At 52.2% G+C, this 13,125-nt stretch overlaps 1 protein-coding gene across 4 annotated transcripts in view; it reads right to left on the minus strand.

The window, feature by feature from the left end:
* Arhgap23 (Rho GTPase activating protein 23) overlaps positions 1-12,596 on the minus strand; it is an 81,795-nt gene extending 69,199 nt beyond the window's left edge. For all 4 annotated transcript variants that reach the window (XM_075990917.1, XM_075990916.1, XM_075990915.1 and 1 more), the window contains exon 1: positions 12,470-12,596. In XM_075990917.1, the coding sequence (XP_075847032.1) occupies positions 12,470-12,532 (63 nt within the window). In that variant the 5' untranslated portion in view covers positions 12,533-12,596. The remainder of the gene's footprint in view (positions 1-12,469) is intronic.
* Positions 12,597-13,125: the final 529 nt, after the last annotated feature.

A 13,125-nucleotide genomic window follows, 5' to 3' on the forward strand; every position in this document is an offset into this window, starting at 1 on the left:
ATGCACGCAAGCACACACAATATGTGTGTGTGTGTGTGTGTGTGTGTCTGTGTGTGTTACACCTGTCCTGTGGTCACTGCCATATTGCCTAACACAAAGGTACACAGGAGGAGCTGGGTGTGGTTGCACAGGCCTTTAATCCTGGCACTCAGAAAGGAGAGGCAGGAGGATGTCCCTGTGAGTCTGAGGCTAGCCTGGTCTATACACTGAGTTCCAGGACAGCCTGGGGAAGATGTCACCACTCATGTTTGGCTGCAGCAGGGTTTGTTCTGCATGGGATCAGGGAACTCAGGGTTCTTTTTTTTCTTTTCTTTTCTTTTTCTTTCTTTTTTTGTTGTTGTTTTGCTAGACAAGGCTTCTCTGAGTAGCCCTGGCTATCCTGGAACTCGCTCTGCAGACCACGCTGGCCTCAAACTCAGAGATCTGCTTGTCTCTGCCTCCTGAGTGCTGGAATTAAAGACCTGTACCACCACCTCCTGGCCATTCCTGGGTTCTATCAGTAAACACAGGCTTCTCCATTAAGTTTCTAGAGGATTCACCAAGGCGAGGTTTACCAATGCTAGATAGTTAGTGTGGGACAACCCAGCAGAATTCAGGACTTGTCCATCGACAGATAGTTAGAAGGTAGAACAAACTGGTATTCACACCCATGCTCTGAATCTCACTCAGGCTGTAAGTGTGTGCATGTTTACTAGAGCCATTGGCAGGGATGTCTTCCCCTCCCTTATTTTGCCAGTCCTCCTTGGACTCCGGGACAACCACTTTGGAGTAGGTGAGCCTATGCCAGGCTGTGGGAGGTGATCGCCCATGCCTTTTTGGGTCAGGCAATATGGGATTTGGTTTTGTTTTGTTTTTATAATAAATATACAATTGCGTAGTGGTGGCCTTTGAACATCCTCCCAGCAGAAGGTATTTTACTAAGTTCTCACTTAGGACTGGAGTTATGACTCGTTTACTGAAATTCTTGCATAGTGTGTACAAAGCCTTGGGTTAGGTTCCCCGCAGTGCACAAACCCCAGCACTTGGGAGGTGGAGGCAGAAGACTACAAGTTCAAAGCCATCCTTGGCTATCTGGGATATGCTAGACTCTGTCTCAAAGAAATAGTAATAATAATTTTCAGGGCTAGGGAGATGGCGCAGAAGTTAAGAGCATTGACTACTCTTCCAGAGAACTGAGGTTTGATTCCCAGAAGCTCACAACCATCTGTAACTTCAGTTCCAAGTGATCAGACACCCTCTTCTGACCTCCTCAGGCAGCAGGCACACACATGGTGCACAGACACACAAGTAAAACACCCACAGACATTGCATTTTTGAAAGTTAAAATAAACTTTTCACCTGTTTGCTGGGGAGATGGCTCTGCTGGATAAGAGTATCTGCTCTGTAGGCATAAGGACCTGAGTTCAAATCCCTAGAAATCATGCTTAAAAAAAAAGAAAGGCCAGGCCCAGGCATCGGTATCTGAAACCCAGCACTACAGAGGGCACTGACGGGAGGGCTCCTGGTCACCAGTCTAGCTCCAAGTTCACTAAGAGATCCTGTCTCAAGGGCATAATTGAGAAAGTGATGGAGCAGGACAACACGGTTTCCTCTGGCCTTCTTAGGAGCACCCCACATATGCATATAGATCACACATATGTAACTCATAGGAAAGAAGGGGAGGACACACCGCAAACACACACACACACACACACACACACACACACACACATGCATGTAGATCACACATCCAGGAAGAAGGAAGAGAGGAGCAGGGGGAGAAGAGAGGAAAGGAAGACACTCACTTGTATCTACATGTATATAGATGATGCATCTGTAACACACAGGAAGGGAGAGGAGGGGAGGACACACCACACACACACACACACACACACATACATCATACATATGAAACACACAGAAAGGAAGAAGAGGGGGAGGAGGAAGGGAAGAAGGGGAGAACACACACCCACATCTACATGTGTAAATACATCACACACACATGCATTATATCACATATATGTAACACAGGGGGAGGGGAGAGGGAGAAGGAGAAGGAAGACACACCCATGTCTATATGTGCACATACACACACACACACACACAAGAGGAAGAGGAAGAAAAGAAAAGATTGCTCAGCTTAGGAGCTGAAGCTACAGCTCGGTGGAAAGGCCCTTCATCTTTTTTTTTTTTTTTTTTTTTTTTTTTTTAATTTTCGAGACAGGCTTTCTCCATAGCTTTTTAGTTCCTGTCCTGGAACTAGCTCTTGTAGACCAGGCTGGTCTCGAACTCACAGAGATCTGCCTGCCTCTGCCTCCCAAAAGGCCCTTCATCTTAACCACAGGTTTGGAATGAGATGAGCAGAATCAAGTTAGTCTCATCACAAACCGGTTTTAAGTAAGTCCCGTGGCAACCTTAACAGCAACTGTTTTCATCTTTTTTGTTTTGTTTTGTTTTGTTTTGAGACAAGGTCTCACCATGCAGCCCTGGCTGACCTGGACCTCTCTATGTAGATCAAACTACCCTTGAATTCACAAAGATCCACCTTCCTCTGCCTCCAAATGCTGGGATTAAAGATATGAACTACTACTGATCATGCCTTTAATCCCAGTAATGGGAGGCAGAGGCAGGTGGATCCCTGTGAGTCTGAGGTCAGTCTGGTCTACAGAGTGACTCCAGGACAGCCAGGGAGACACAGAAAAACCCTATCCCAATAAATAAATAAATACATAAATAAATATTTTTAAAGCAATAAAAACACTAAAGATGGATGTTCAGCCAGGCAGTGGTGGTGCACGCCTTTAATCCTAGCACTCAGGAGGCAGAGACGGGTGGATCTCTGTGAGTTTGAGGCCAGCCTGGTTTACAGAGCAAGTTCCAAGACATACTCCAAAGCTACAGAGAAACCCTGTCTCGAAAGAAAAAAAAAAAGGCAGATGTTCAAGGGCCACTATGAGGTGCCTGGATTTTTGCAGATTCAAAAGTGAGCTCCTGTGAGGGTAATGATCTGTGACCCCAGCACCCAACCCAGCGCTCAAGAGGCTACACAGACTCTGCCAAAAGGCTGAATAAGTAAATAAATAAAAACACTACCACGCAAAGTCACCCAGGATCCAAACTGAAAACTGGGCCTTTCTAAATTGGTAACGAGTGTATGTCACCCACCTTGCCTTTAGTCCCCCTTTCTGGGTCTGCTTCACACTGTGCCTTTGGTCTGCCAGGTTCTTCTTCAACACTGGGGTTTTAGGCATGGGGGGCGTGGGAAAATTCCAGACTGGCAGGTAATGGAGATGGGAATCTCACAAGCCATGTTTATAAAATTTTAGTGGAGTCATTTTGTCTGGCTTTTGGGCAATAGAAAAAGCAGACAAGGAACCCCTTGAGGGCAGGGCTGTGTGGAGCCCTGGTGCTTACCAGTAATGATCACCCACAAAATGAAAGCTGGTTTGCTTGAAGATCTGGCCACTGCCCAATTTTTCCCAAGTATTGAGCCTCCTATGCCGCCCCAGGCTGTAGTCATGGGGGGAGGGCAAGAGGAGCACCATGCCAGCCATGCCTGGGAATGTCCTTGGCAGTCCCAGGCCATGCCCGGTCCCTCAGATAAGCCCTAGCACTGAGGGACCTGGGCCTCTGGGTCCCAATGCAGAAGGCAAAGGCTGCAGGAGAGGAAGGGAAGTGACTCTCTCACCAGCCTGGGTGACCAACCCCATTGCTCCCCTCTTGTACACCTGGTCACCCTCAGCTGTCCCCACAACTCCCCCAGGTGCAACAAGGCACAGGGGCCCAGGGCCAAGGTCTCATTAGAGCTAATGAGAGCTCAGCCGTGTAGATGCCAGCTTGAGATACAGGGAGCAACAAAGAGGGCCCAATCCCCTCTGGGAGAGGAACCCGAGACCACACCTCCAGAAGACTCCTCAAGTCCAAGTGAGGACAGTTCATGCCACTGATGACACTTTCAGAACTGCGTCACGGGGCAGTTTCGTGTGTGACCATCATGGCAAGCTTACACCGTCTAACCCTGACAGGTCACTAGGCACTGTGACCTGGTGGGTTCTCTGCATGTACTACAGTCCCTTGATGAGCTATCACTATGCCTCCTGTGGGTAGAGTCAGTGTGCAAGGAGAGGTGGCATAGCATCAGGGTGGGGCAGGGAGCTTACCTGGCTGGATGGGGTCCCCTGCCCACTGCTCTGCCCAACACTCAGGGCGCCGTTTATCCAGTTGAGAACTCTGCTCCTTTACCTGGATGGCATCTTCTCTCTTCCACTCTTTTTCATTCTTTCTTTTTTCTTTTTTAAGTTAAACCAGGCACGACGGCACAAGCCTTGAATCCAGCACTCGAAGCAGATGTCTGTGAGTTTGAGGTCTCACAGAGATGGAGCCGAGGATAGTACTGAACTCCAGTCTCCTGCATCTATCTCCTGGGTTCTGAGATCCAGGCATGCGCGATCACACCCAGTTTGTGCAGCTCTGCGCTGACTGAACTCAGGGTTTTGTGCACTAGGCAAGCATCTGTCGCTTAGCTAGCCCTTTTAGCTTTTGTTTTAATTTTAAGACAACGTCTCAAGAAGGTTGCCCAGGTAGGCCTTGAATTTGTGATCCTTCCGGCCTCAGCCTCCTGTGTCACCAGACCGGTTCTTGTTAGTTCTATCTCCCTCTCTGCCTCTAGTCTTCTTACCCTGCCTTTTCTTTAGGCCTCAATTTCCCTAAAGGAAAGATGAGACAGGAAAGGGCACCTTCTCTAACTGGCTGTTCCTCTCCTCCCTTCTGCCCTCCACTGCACAGAACCACAACTGATCCCTCATTGATAAGGAGAATGCTGGTGAAGCACAGGGGGTTCTGCCCAGAGGTGGGGGTCACCGTTCAGAGGTGGGGGTCTTCGCTCAGAGGTGGAGGTCTGTCTGCCCAGAGGTGGGGGTCTCTGCTCAGAGATGGGGGTTTCTGCTTAGTGGTGGGGGTCTCTGCTCAGTGGTGGAAGTCTCTTCTCAGAGGTGAGGGTCCTTCAGCCTTCTAGAGGCTCTAAGAACAGGATGGAGGGTGGGGGGAGGGATCCCTGTGGCCCAGATCCCCACTCCACCTCTCCATGTGCTCCAGGTCCTGCCCTCCCACCCTGGTCTCCCAAGTGGTTCTCACATCAGTGGCAGGAATTAACAAGGAAGAAGACAGAGCTGGATTGGGAACCCAGTGTAGATAGAATCAGACTGCTGATTGAAAGAAGCCGGGCAACCCCTAGAAGGAACTCTGCCCTTCCCCGAACTGACACCCCTGCTTGTCACTGGACCCCTAGTTCTTGTCTTCCCACATGGCTCCTACATGTCCCCCAGCCCACCACATTCCTGGGGCCCACAGGCTTCCTGTCCTATGTCCATGACACAGAGGCCAGCAAGCCCTTTGCCCAGTCTCTCTCTGTCCAAGCTCTCTCTCTTCCCAGGGATACAGGCTGAGCTTTGAAAGGGTCACTTCAAAGGGGACAGTCTGTAGAGAACCCAGCCAGACCCAGGGCCGTCTCCTCCGCCAGATTCCTGGCAGCTGTCGACAAAGGCTCCACTGTTTTCCCTGGCCCCCAGACGCCCCCAAAAGCACTGGGCATAAGGCTTTCTTTCCCCAGTTCCACTCCTACAGGCCAGCCTCTTGCTTAGGAAGCAGTTGAGGCCCCTGCTACATGAGAGGCTGTGTTGGTGGAGCAGGGAACTCTCCCCCTTCCTTGGTACTCAAACCCAGGATGATCAGATAGCCTCCAGGACCAGTGGCCCATGTTCCTCCCTGCTCCTTGGTCACCCAGTCTTTCTGGCTCTGCAGGGGCCTCCTGCCTTCTCCAGCCCACTTCACACTCATACCAGGCCTTACAGGTGACTTCCAGGCAGTCTGTCAGGGATACCTGGCCTCTGTGGAGCCACTTAGCCACAATCACAGTGGCAGCCTTTAATTCTTCTTCCGACCAGGCATCTTGGCCCCCGTCTTAGTCTCCAGTGTGCCTGAGTCCAGGAAACAGTTCCTTTAAAACTAACACAACACAGATCTCCAAGCAGGGCCCCCAGGGGGTTCTGGGCTGACCTTTACCTCAATGCCAGAATTATCACTAGTCCGCATCACTGTTCATCTCTTGGATACCTCCAGAGATGGAGACCTCACTACTTCCACAGAAGCTCACTTCCTCTTCAGATAACTCTGACCAGAAGTGCTTGCTTTGTTTGGTAATGATGGTGTCTTATGTAGCCCAGGATAACCTCAAATGCATCATATAGCTAAGGATGATCTTGAATTTCTGATCCTCTTGCCCCCACCTCCCAGGTGCTGCAATTACATGCCTAGGCCACCACGGCTGATCAGTGCAGTGCTAGGGATCGAACCCAGGGCCTGTGCATGCTAGGCAAGCGCTCTACCATCTCAGCTCCTTTGCTTGGGGTCTCACCCTATAGCCCGGTCTGCTCTGGAATTCACAGTGTAACCAGCCAGCGTTGACTCTGAACTGGTGGCAAGCCTCCTGCCTCCCATCACCAGGGCTTGAATCACTATCTGCCTGACAATGGCTGCTGCCAATAGAGACTGGCCTGGCTCCCCTCACTCGGGCCTCTCAGTAAGGCTGGTGGATTATACCTGAGGTAAGAATGGAGGTCAAGAGCTAGGGTTTGGCTCAGTCACAAAGTGTGTGCCTAGCTCATATAAGCTTCACAGTGAAGCCTCAAGTCCACATGAAAGAGAAAATGGAGGCTAGTGTCCAAAGCCACACAGTAAAGATGGGGTAGAGTTAAAATGGGAGCTAGGAAGGGTAAGGCCCAACCCATACACTCAACTACAGGGTGTTCCAGGCTCCCAAGAGCCTATAGGGGCATCCCAGGCCCAGGCCCAGGTCCCAGGCCCTCATTTCCCAGGGCCGGTCTGCTGGGTCAGAAGGTAGAACGCCAAATATCTCCCAGTGCTCAGGTCCCTGTGAGCAGATGAAGCTGTAGCCCGCGGGTCTGACTGACTAGTGCTAATTCAGACCAGGAAAAGAAGAACAGAAAGGAAGGGTGACCCAGCAGCCCAGGTATGTGAGGGTCAAAGGAAGCGGGAGATGTCCCTGGGCCCAAGGTTTAGGACAGATGTGGCCTGGAAATCCAACACCTGTTGCTTGAGAGATAAATGGTTGATAACAGCCAGGCTGGGTGATAGAGGACTATAATCCCAGGGCTGGCGCACAAGGATGGACTTTTAAGGCCTGATGTGGCTACAGAGTGAACTCAAGGCCAGCCTCCTTAACGTAGCAAGATTCTGTCTTAAAAAGTAAAGGGGCTAGAGACATGGTTTAGTAGTTCAGAGTACCAGCTGCTCTTCCCAAGGACCTGGGTTTGATTCACAAGCGTCCATAATTCCAGTTCCAGAGGATATGACACTGTCTTCTGCCCTCTGAAGGCACCAGGTCCAAATGAGGTGCACAGACACAGATGCAGGCAAAACACCCATACACAGAAAAGAATAAAAGGAATTTGTTTTTAAAAAAAGTGCCAGGCCAGGCGGTGGTGGCACACGCCTTTAATCCCAGCACTAGGGAGGCAGAGGCAGGCGGATCTCTGTGAGTTTGAGGCCAGCCTCAAACAGAGCTAGTTCCAAGACAGGCCTCAAGGCTACAGAGGAAACCCTGTCTCGAAAAACCAAAAAAAAAAAAAAGAGAGAGAGAGAGAGAGTAATGGGCAGGACATACAGCACGTAGGCAGCGCACCCTGGTATCAATCCTGAGCACTAAAAATGAAAGCATAGTATAAAATAAAAAGTTAACATCTAATACAGGCCAGGTTCCAGACACACTCAGACCACTGTCCAACTTGACAAAAACAAACTTCCTGCTGCCTGAGCTCACCTCCTCAGGGCTACCAGAGACCTTTCTCACCTGCCTGTTTCTCAGCACCTTCCCCTAAGAACTCTGGGAAATGAAGAGCCAAATGAAAGCAAGAGAAGCCAGGAGCTTTGGCGGCAGTGGCACCTGGTAGCCTTGGAAGGCAGCAGTGACAGGAAGCGGTCAGAGACTTTTCCCTTCCTCCCTAGGCTTAGCTCAGGCACTGGGTTCAGACAACACAGCACTACCGTCAGGTTGTCTTCCTGAGACCCTGACCCCACCTCCATGCAAAGGATAGGTCCTAGAATTCTGTGGGTTTGTCACACACTGTCTCAGCATCCATGAATCCAGTTAGTCAGTCAGCCAGGCAACAAATATTCTCCGAGCTCTGGCTAGCTGCCAGACTGTGTGGTAACAAGCTTGACACCTTTAGGCCATTGGAATGAGGTTAAGAGCACAGTCAGTTCCTTAGCTCTGTCACTCATGCGTGTGACCGCAGGAAGTCATGGAATCTCTGTCAGCTGGGACAGCAATAACACACCTGCCCAGCATTAAGGACAGCAATAACATACCTGCCCAGCATTAAACACCATGGAGAGATTTGATATTATTCTCGTCTTTGAATAACTCTAGTCTGACAGGGAGACTAATGAGCCTCCCATCTCAATGCCAGGGAGAGAGTTAGGCCCTGGTCACACTGGGAGACCAGTGGGGGAGGCTTCTGGCTTGCACTCCACAAACATTTATGGAGGGCTGCCCTGTGCCAGGCACTGTGCAGGGCACTGGGGACACAGATGAACAAGACACATTGTCCACTCATCCCTGTCACACCCCCAGGACTCAGTCCCAGAGGCTGGTGGGATGGGGAGGGGGAACACAGCATCAAGGACAGAACCCCTGAGAGCTTGGGGCTCAGAGGGCCTAAATCCTCATCTGCCATTCACAGTCTGAGCGGCATAACACATTCGGGCATCCTTCTCCTCTTTAGCGTGAGATGTTGAACAAGATGGGCGCTTTGGTTTTGACCACTCTGACAGGTATTGAATAGCCCTCCTCCCAAGGGCTCTAACTCTACCCATGCCCAAAGCCAAGACCATCTGGGCTGATGTCTCCCTGAGATGGTGGAGAAGACACTCTCCCGGTACAGCCTGGCACTGCCCTGCTGACACACTGGCATCATTTCATGAGAAACAGGGGCCTAGATCTGAAGGCGGGTTGTTTGGGGGGGTGAGCATGGGGAGAGGCAGTGCCAACTCCCACAGGCCCTATTCATGGCAGAGTCCGGGTGGCAGAGCAGGATAATGGAGACCAGGCTTTGTCTAAATCCCTGACCAAGCCAATCCCTCACCTCTGAACCCCTGCAGCCAGCAGAGCGGGACCAAGACCACTAGACGAAGGGGAGAACACCAGCCAGAGGACTGTCCCAGGCCTGCAGTGCTGGGGCCAGCCTGGGGGGGGGACCGAAGAGCAAGGAATGGATGCCCCACCCACAAACACTGAGGGACACCTGAGGCTGCGCCACCCTGATGACCAGCAAGGACAAGCAAGCAAGCTCCAATTCAGCAGAAGGAGGATTTGATGTGGACGCTACTAAATGGGCACAGATTCAAAAAAGAGTGGTGGCTGGGCAGTGAGGACCAGCCATGACTCTAGAACCCGGTGGCCCCTTCCTCTCAATTCTTGTTCTCTCTCTCTTTAAACAAATAAATAAATAAGATCTTTTTAAAGATTTGTTTATTACATATATAGTGTTCTGCCTGCATGCCAGAAGATGGCAAGAAATCTCATTATAGTTTGTTCTGAGGCACCATGTGGGTGCTGGGAATTGAACTCAGGACCTTTGGGAGAGCAGCCAGTGCTCTTAACCTCTGAGCCATCTGACTCTGCTCTTTACAAACAATGTAGCTTTGGTCACACCATTAGATCACTCTGCCTCAGTGTCCTCAACTGTAAGATGGGACAATGACAGTACTAACCTCGATGTGATACTGTAACAATTAAAAGAATGAGCTATATAAATCCTGACCCAGAGGAACTGCTAACAATCTTAGCTATCACCCAGGATGCTGAGATAGACAAAGTCAGCCTGGGCTACATAGCAAGAGATTCTAGATAAAAAAATATATATAAATCTCTAGCACTAATGTATATGCTCATTTAAATATATCTGCATGTTCTCTGGATCTCTCTGGCTATCTGCATTGGAACCCAGCATCACAGGAGTCCACCTACTGAAGGCTATATCCCTGTACCATGTTCCAGGCTGCTCTGGGGTGCTGCAGCTCACAAACCTGTCCCTGGGAGTTCTTCTAAATAACTAGCCCCAATCTCTCACCCCAACACAGTCCAGTCATCTGCTCTGTAGTCTGTCTTTTATACTATTATTATTATCATCATTATTTGTGTGTGTGGTTTTTTTGAGACAGGGTTTCTCTGTGTGTCCTGGTATCTGCTTTGTAGAATAGGCTGGTCTTGAGCTCACAGAGATCCGCCTGCTTCTGCCTCCTGAGTGCTGGGATTAAAGGCATGAGCTATCACACCCAGCTGTAGTTTGCCTTTTAACCCTACACAAGAAGTTTTAAAGTAGGGCTGGAGACATGGTTCAGCTGTTGAAGGCTAGGCTCACAACCAAAAAAGTATTAAGAGTTCAGTCCCCAGCTCCCACTGCTCTCTCTTCAGCCACAAAGAAAGGGGGGGGGGAGGTCAAAGTATCTTTGCAATGAGAGATGAAGCAACCCACTGCCCACTCCCACACTGCCCTGCTTTGTAATTCCACACCCTCCCTCACTCCTACTCCCAACTATGCCAAATCACTGCATCCTTTTGTCATGAGTTCAGGGTTGCCCTGAGAGGACACAGCAGGCCTCACCCACACAACCCACACAAAAGGGTTTTTCCCCGGGTCCAGTTCCCTCAGCTTCAGCTGGGAACCACACAACAGTGCTGCCCCACCCCAGCAATACACAAGCTTTCTTCCTAGTAACCCACCCCTAACCACCACCGGAACTCAGCTGCCAACCCAGCAATGCCTCCATACCTTTAGGCCAGACCCTCTCTGAAAATAATCACTACCACACACCTCTAACCCCAGCGCTCCGGAGGCACAGACAAGTGGATGAATCTCTGAGTTCCAGGTCAACCTGGGCTACAGAGCAAGTTCCAGGACAGCCAGACCCACAGAGGGAGACCCTGTCTGGACAAAACAATAAAACAAGCACTAACACTTTTACTACACAGTACCAGAGGGCTTTGGGACCTGGGAGTCTAGCATTGCAGGGAGGGAATCCACTGTTCTCCTTGAAAGGGGAAGGTAGGGCCTAGGACACAGGGCCTTGGAGTTCCCAGCCCTCTGGGGGTGGATCCAACCACATGTGGGCAATGGGAGAAAGCCTGGACCAAGGCTGGGGGCCTTTGGGCCAAGTTTGCAGGCCAAATGAATGGTTCTGCAATGGAGATTCAAATCTTCTGCAGTCAGCGCTGGCCACTTTGGAAAATGGGGCTGTTGCCCTGGCAGAGGGGAGAACCACACGGGAGCAAAGGCTACCCACTAGTAGCCCACAGGGGGATATGGGTGGAGGCAGTAGGGGTCAGGGATGAAGTACCTGCAGTTTGTGTGTGTGTGGGGGGGGGAGAATCCGAAAGCCTCAAGCCTAATGGCCTCAACTCCCGTCGCCCCCCCTCCCCCGTCCATCCTGAATTTCAAGTTTATAATTAGGAAACACACTTTGGCTGAAGGGAGGGGTAGAGAAGCCAGAGAAGCCGACTGAGGGAAAATGTAACACGTCCAGTTCAGACATCAGAGTCTCCTAAAGAGTTTGCAAAGTACATGCCCGCGGGACCAACACCCCGATGACAGGAGCCGGCTGGAGTGTCAAAGGAGGGTGAAGCTCAGTTCTAGCCTTGACCCTCAAACTGGACCCCAGGGATGTCTTTTCCAAATTCAGGAAAACTACTGATCAGGCAGTGTTCAGTCCTTCGGTTTGCACTGCCACTGCGAGCTGGAGGAGAAGGGTGGGGGTGAACGCACGGAACCGGCAGCCAGACTCCAAGGCAGGGGACTGACCCTGTTGGGAAGGTGAGGGCCCCTCCCCAGCCTCAGCAGCTGGCAGATGAAAGAACCCAAGCAAAGCAGCCCAGCGCTGAGTAATGCCCCTGGCACCCCGCTCCCGGACCCACCCACAGCCGGAGCGGGCAGAAGGGAGGGCCGGGCAGGGCTGGGGTCCCAGTCCCGAGCCCAGCAGCCCACAACGCAGTCCCAGCCGGAGGGGGCCAGCCGAGGACGTCCCGCCCCAGAACCCCTCCCCCCACGCCCTGTGGCTCCAGCTGTGCGGGGGCCTCGCCAACGGAAAAACGAAAACTCGGGCAGAGGAAACGGCGGCGGGCGCCCCGCCTGAAAATCCCGGACAAAAGGCGCGCGGGCCTCCCACCCCCGCTGCCCGGCCGCCCAGGGCCTGGCACCACCACCGACTGGGTGGCCCCGGCCCGGTAGTCCCGGGCCCGTCGGGGCCCCTGAGCGACGGCCCTCTTCTAGCCCCAGCCTAACGCAGCTGTCCCTCCTGCCGCTCCCCAGCGGGACACCAAGCTCCCGCAGCGATGCCCATCGACGGCCGCGCAGTGACCCCAGCCCGGACGTTGCCCCTGGTCCCGCCCCAACTGGCCCGGTTCCTGAGCCCTCACCTGGGATGGCCGGGGTTCCGGACGCGGCGGGATCCCGACCAGGCAGAAAGCGACTCCATTCATCGGGCCGCAGTGGAGGCTTTGCGGCCAGGGCACGGTTGGGGGCACGGGCCGGGGCCCAGGGGGCGGGAGGGTGGGGACCCGGAGCAGAGGGGCGGGTTCTGTGTGTCTCCGCCCACCTACTCCCGCCCCGCCCCACAAGCCACGCTTCAGAACAGGCGCAGCCAGTGGCCTTTCCACATGCTGAGCAGAAAAGTAAAGGAAAGCAAAACAGGGATGTACACGGACCATGGAGCCAAGGGTCAGAAACAAACCTGGTCCAGAGACAAGGTCTCAGGGAAGCTTCTGGAGAGAGGGCCTGCACGGGACCGGCCCAGACAGATGTTGAACGGTGAGCACAGAAAGAGGATGCGGGCACTGAACTCAGTAACAGCACAAGGAAAGGCAGCTAGAGAGGGACAGAAACGGACCCCGAGGTCCAGAAAGCTGTGAGTGGTGGAGACAGAATGAAACGACCTCATCTCATACAGGGAAAGACGGACAAAGCTTGGGGCGGAGACCCTTAGGGTCTCATAGAAGTTGAGACACATTAGTGGTGTGAGGTGTGGGTCCCCCCTCCATTTGGAAAAGACCCCTCCCAGGAAGAGAGTATGGTA

This window comes from Microtus pennsylvanicus, chromosome 11 (genome assembly GCF_037038515.1).
Source record: "Microtus pennsylvanicus isolate mMicPen1 chromosome 11, mMicPen1.hap1, whole genome shotgun sequence".
Lineage (NCBI taxonomy): Eukaryota > Metazoa > Chordata > Mammalia > Rodentia > Cricetidae > Microtus > Microtus pennsylvanicus.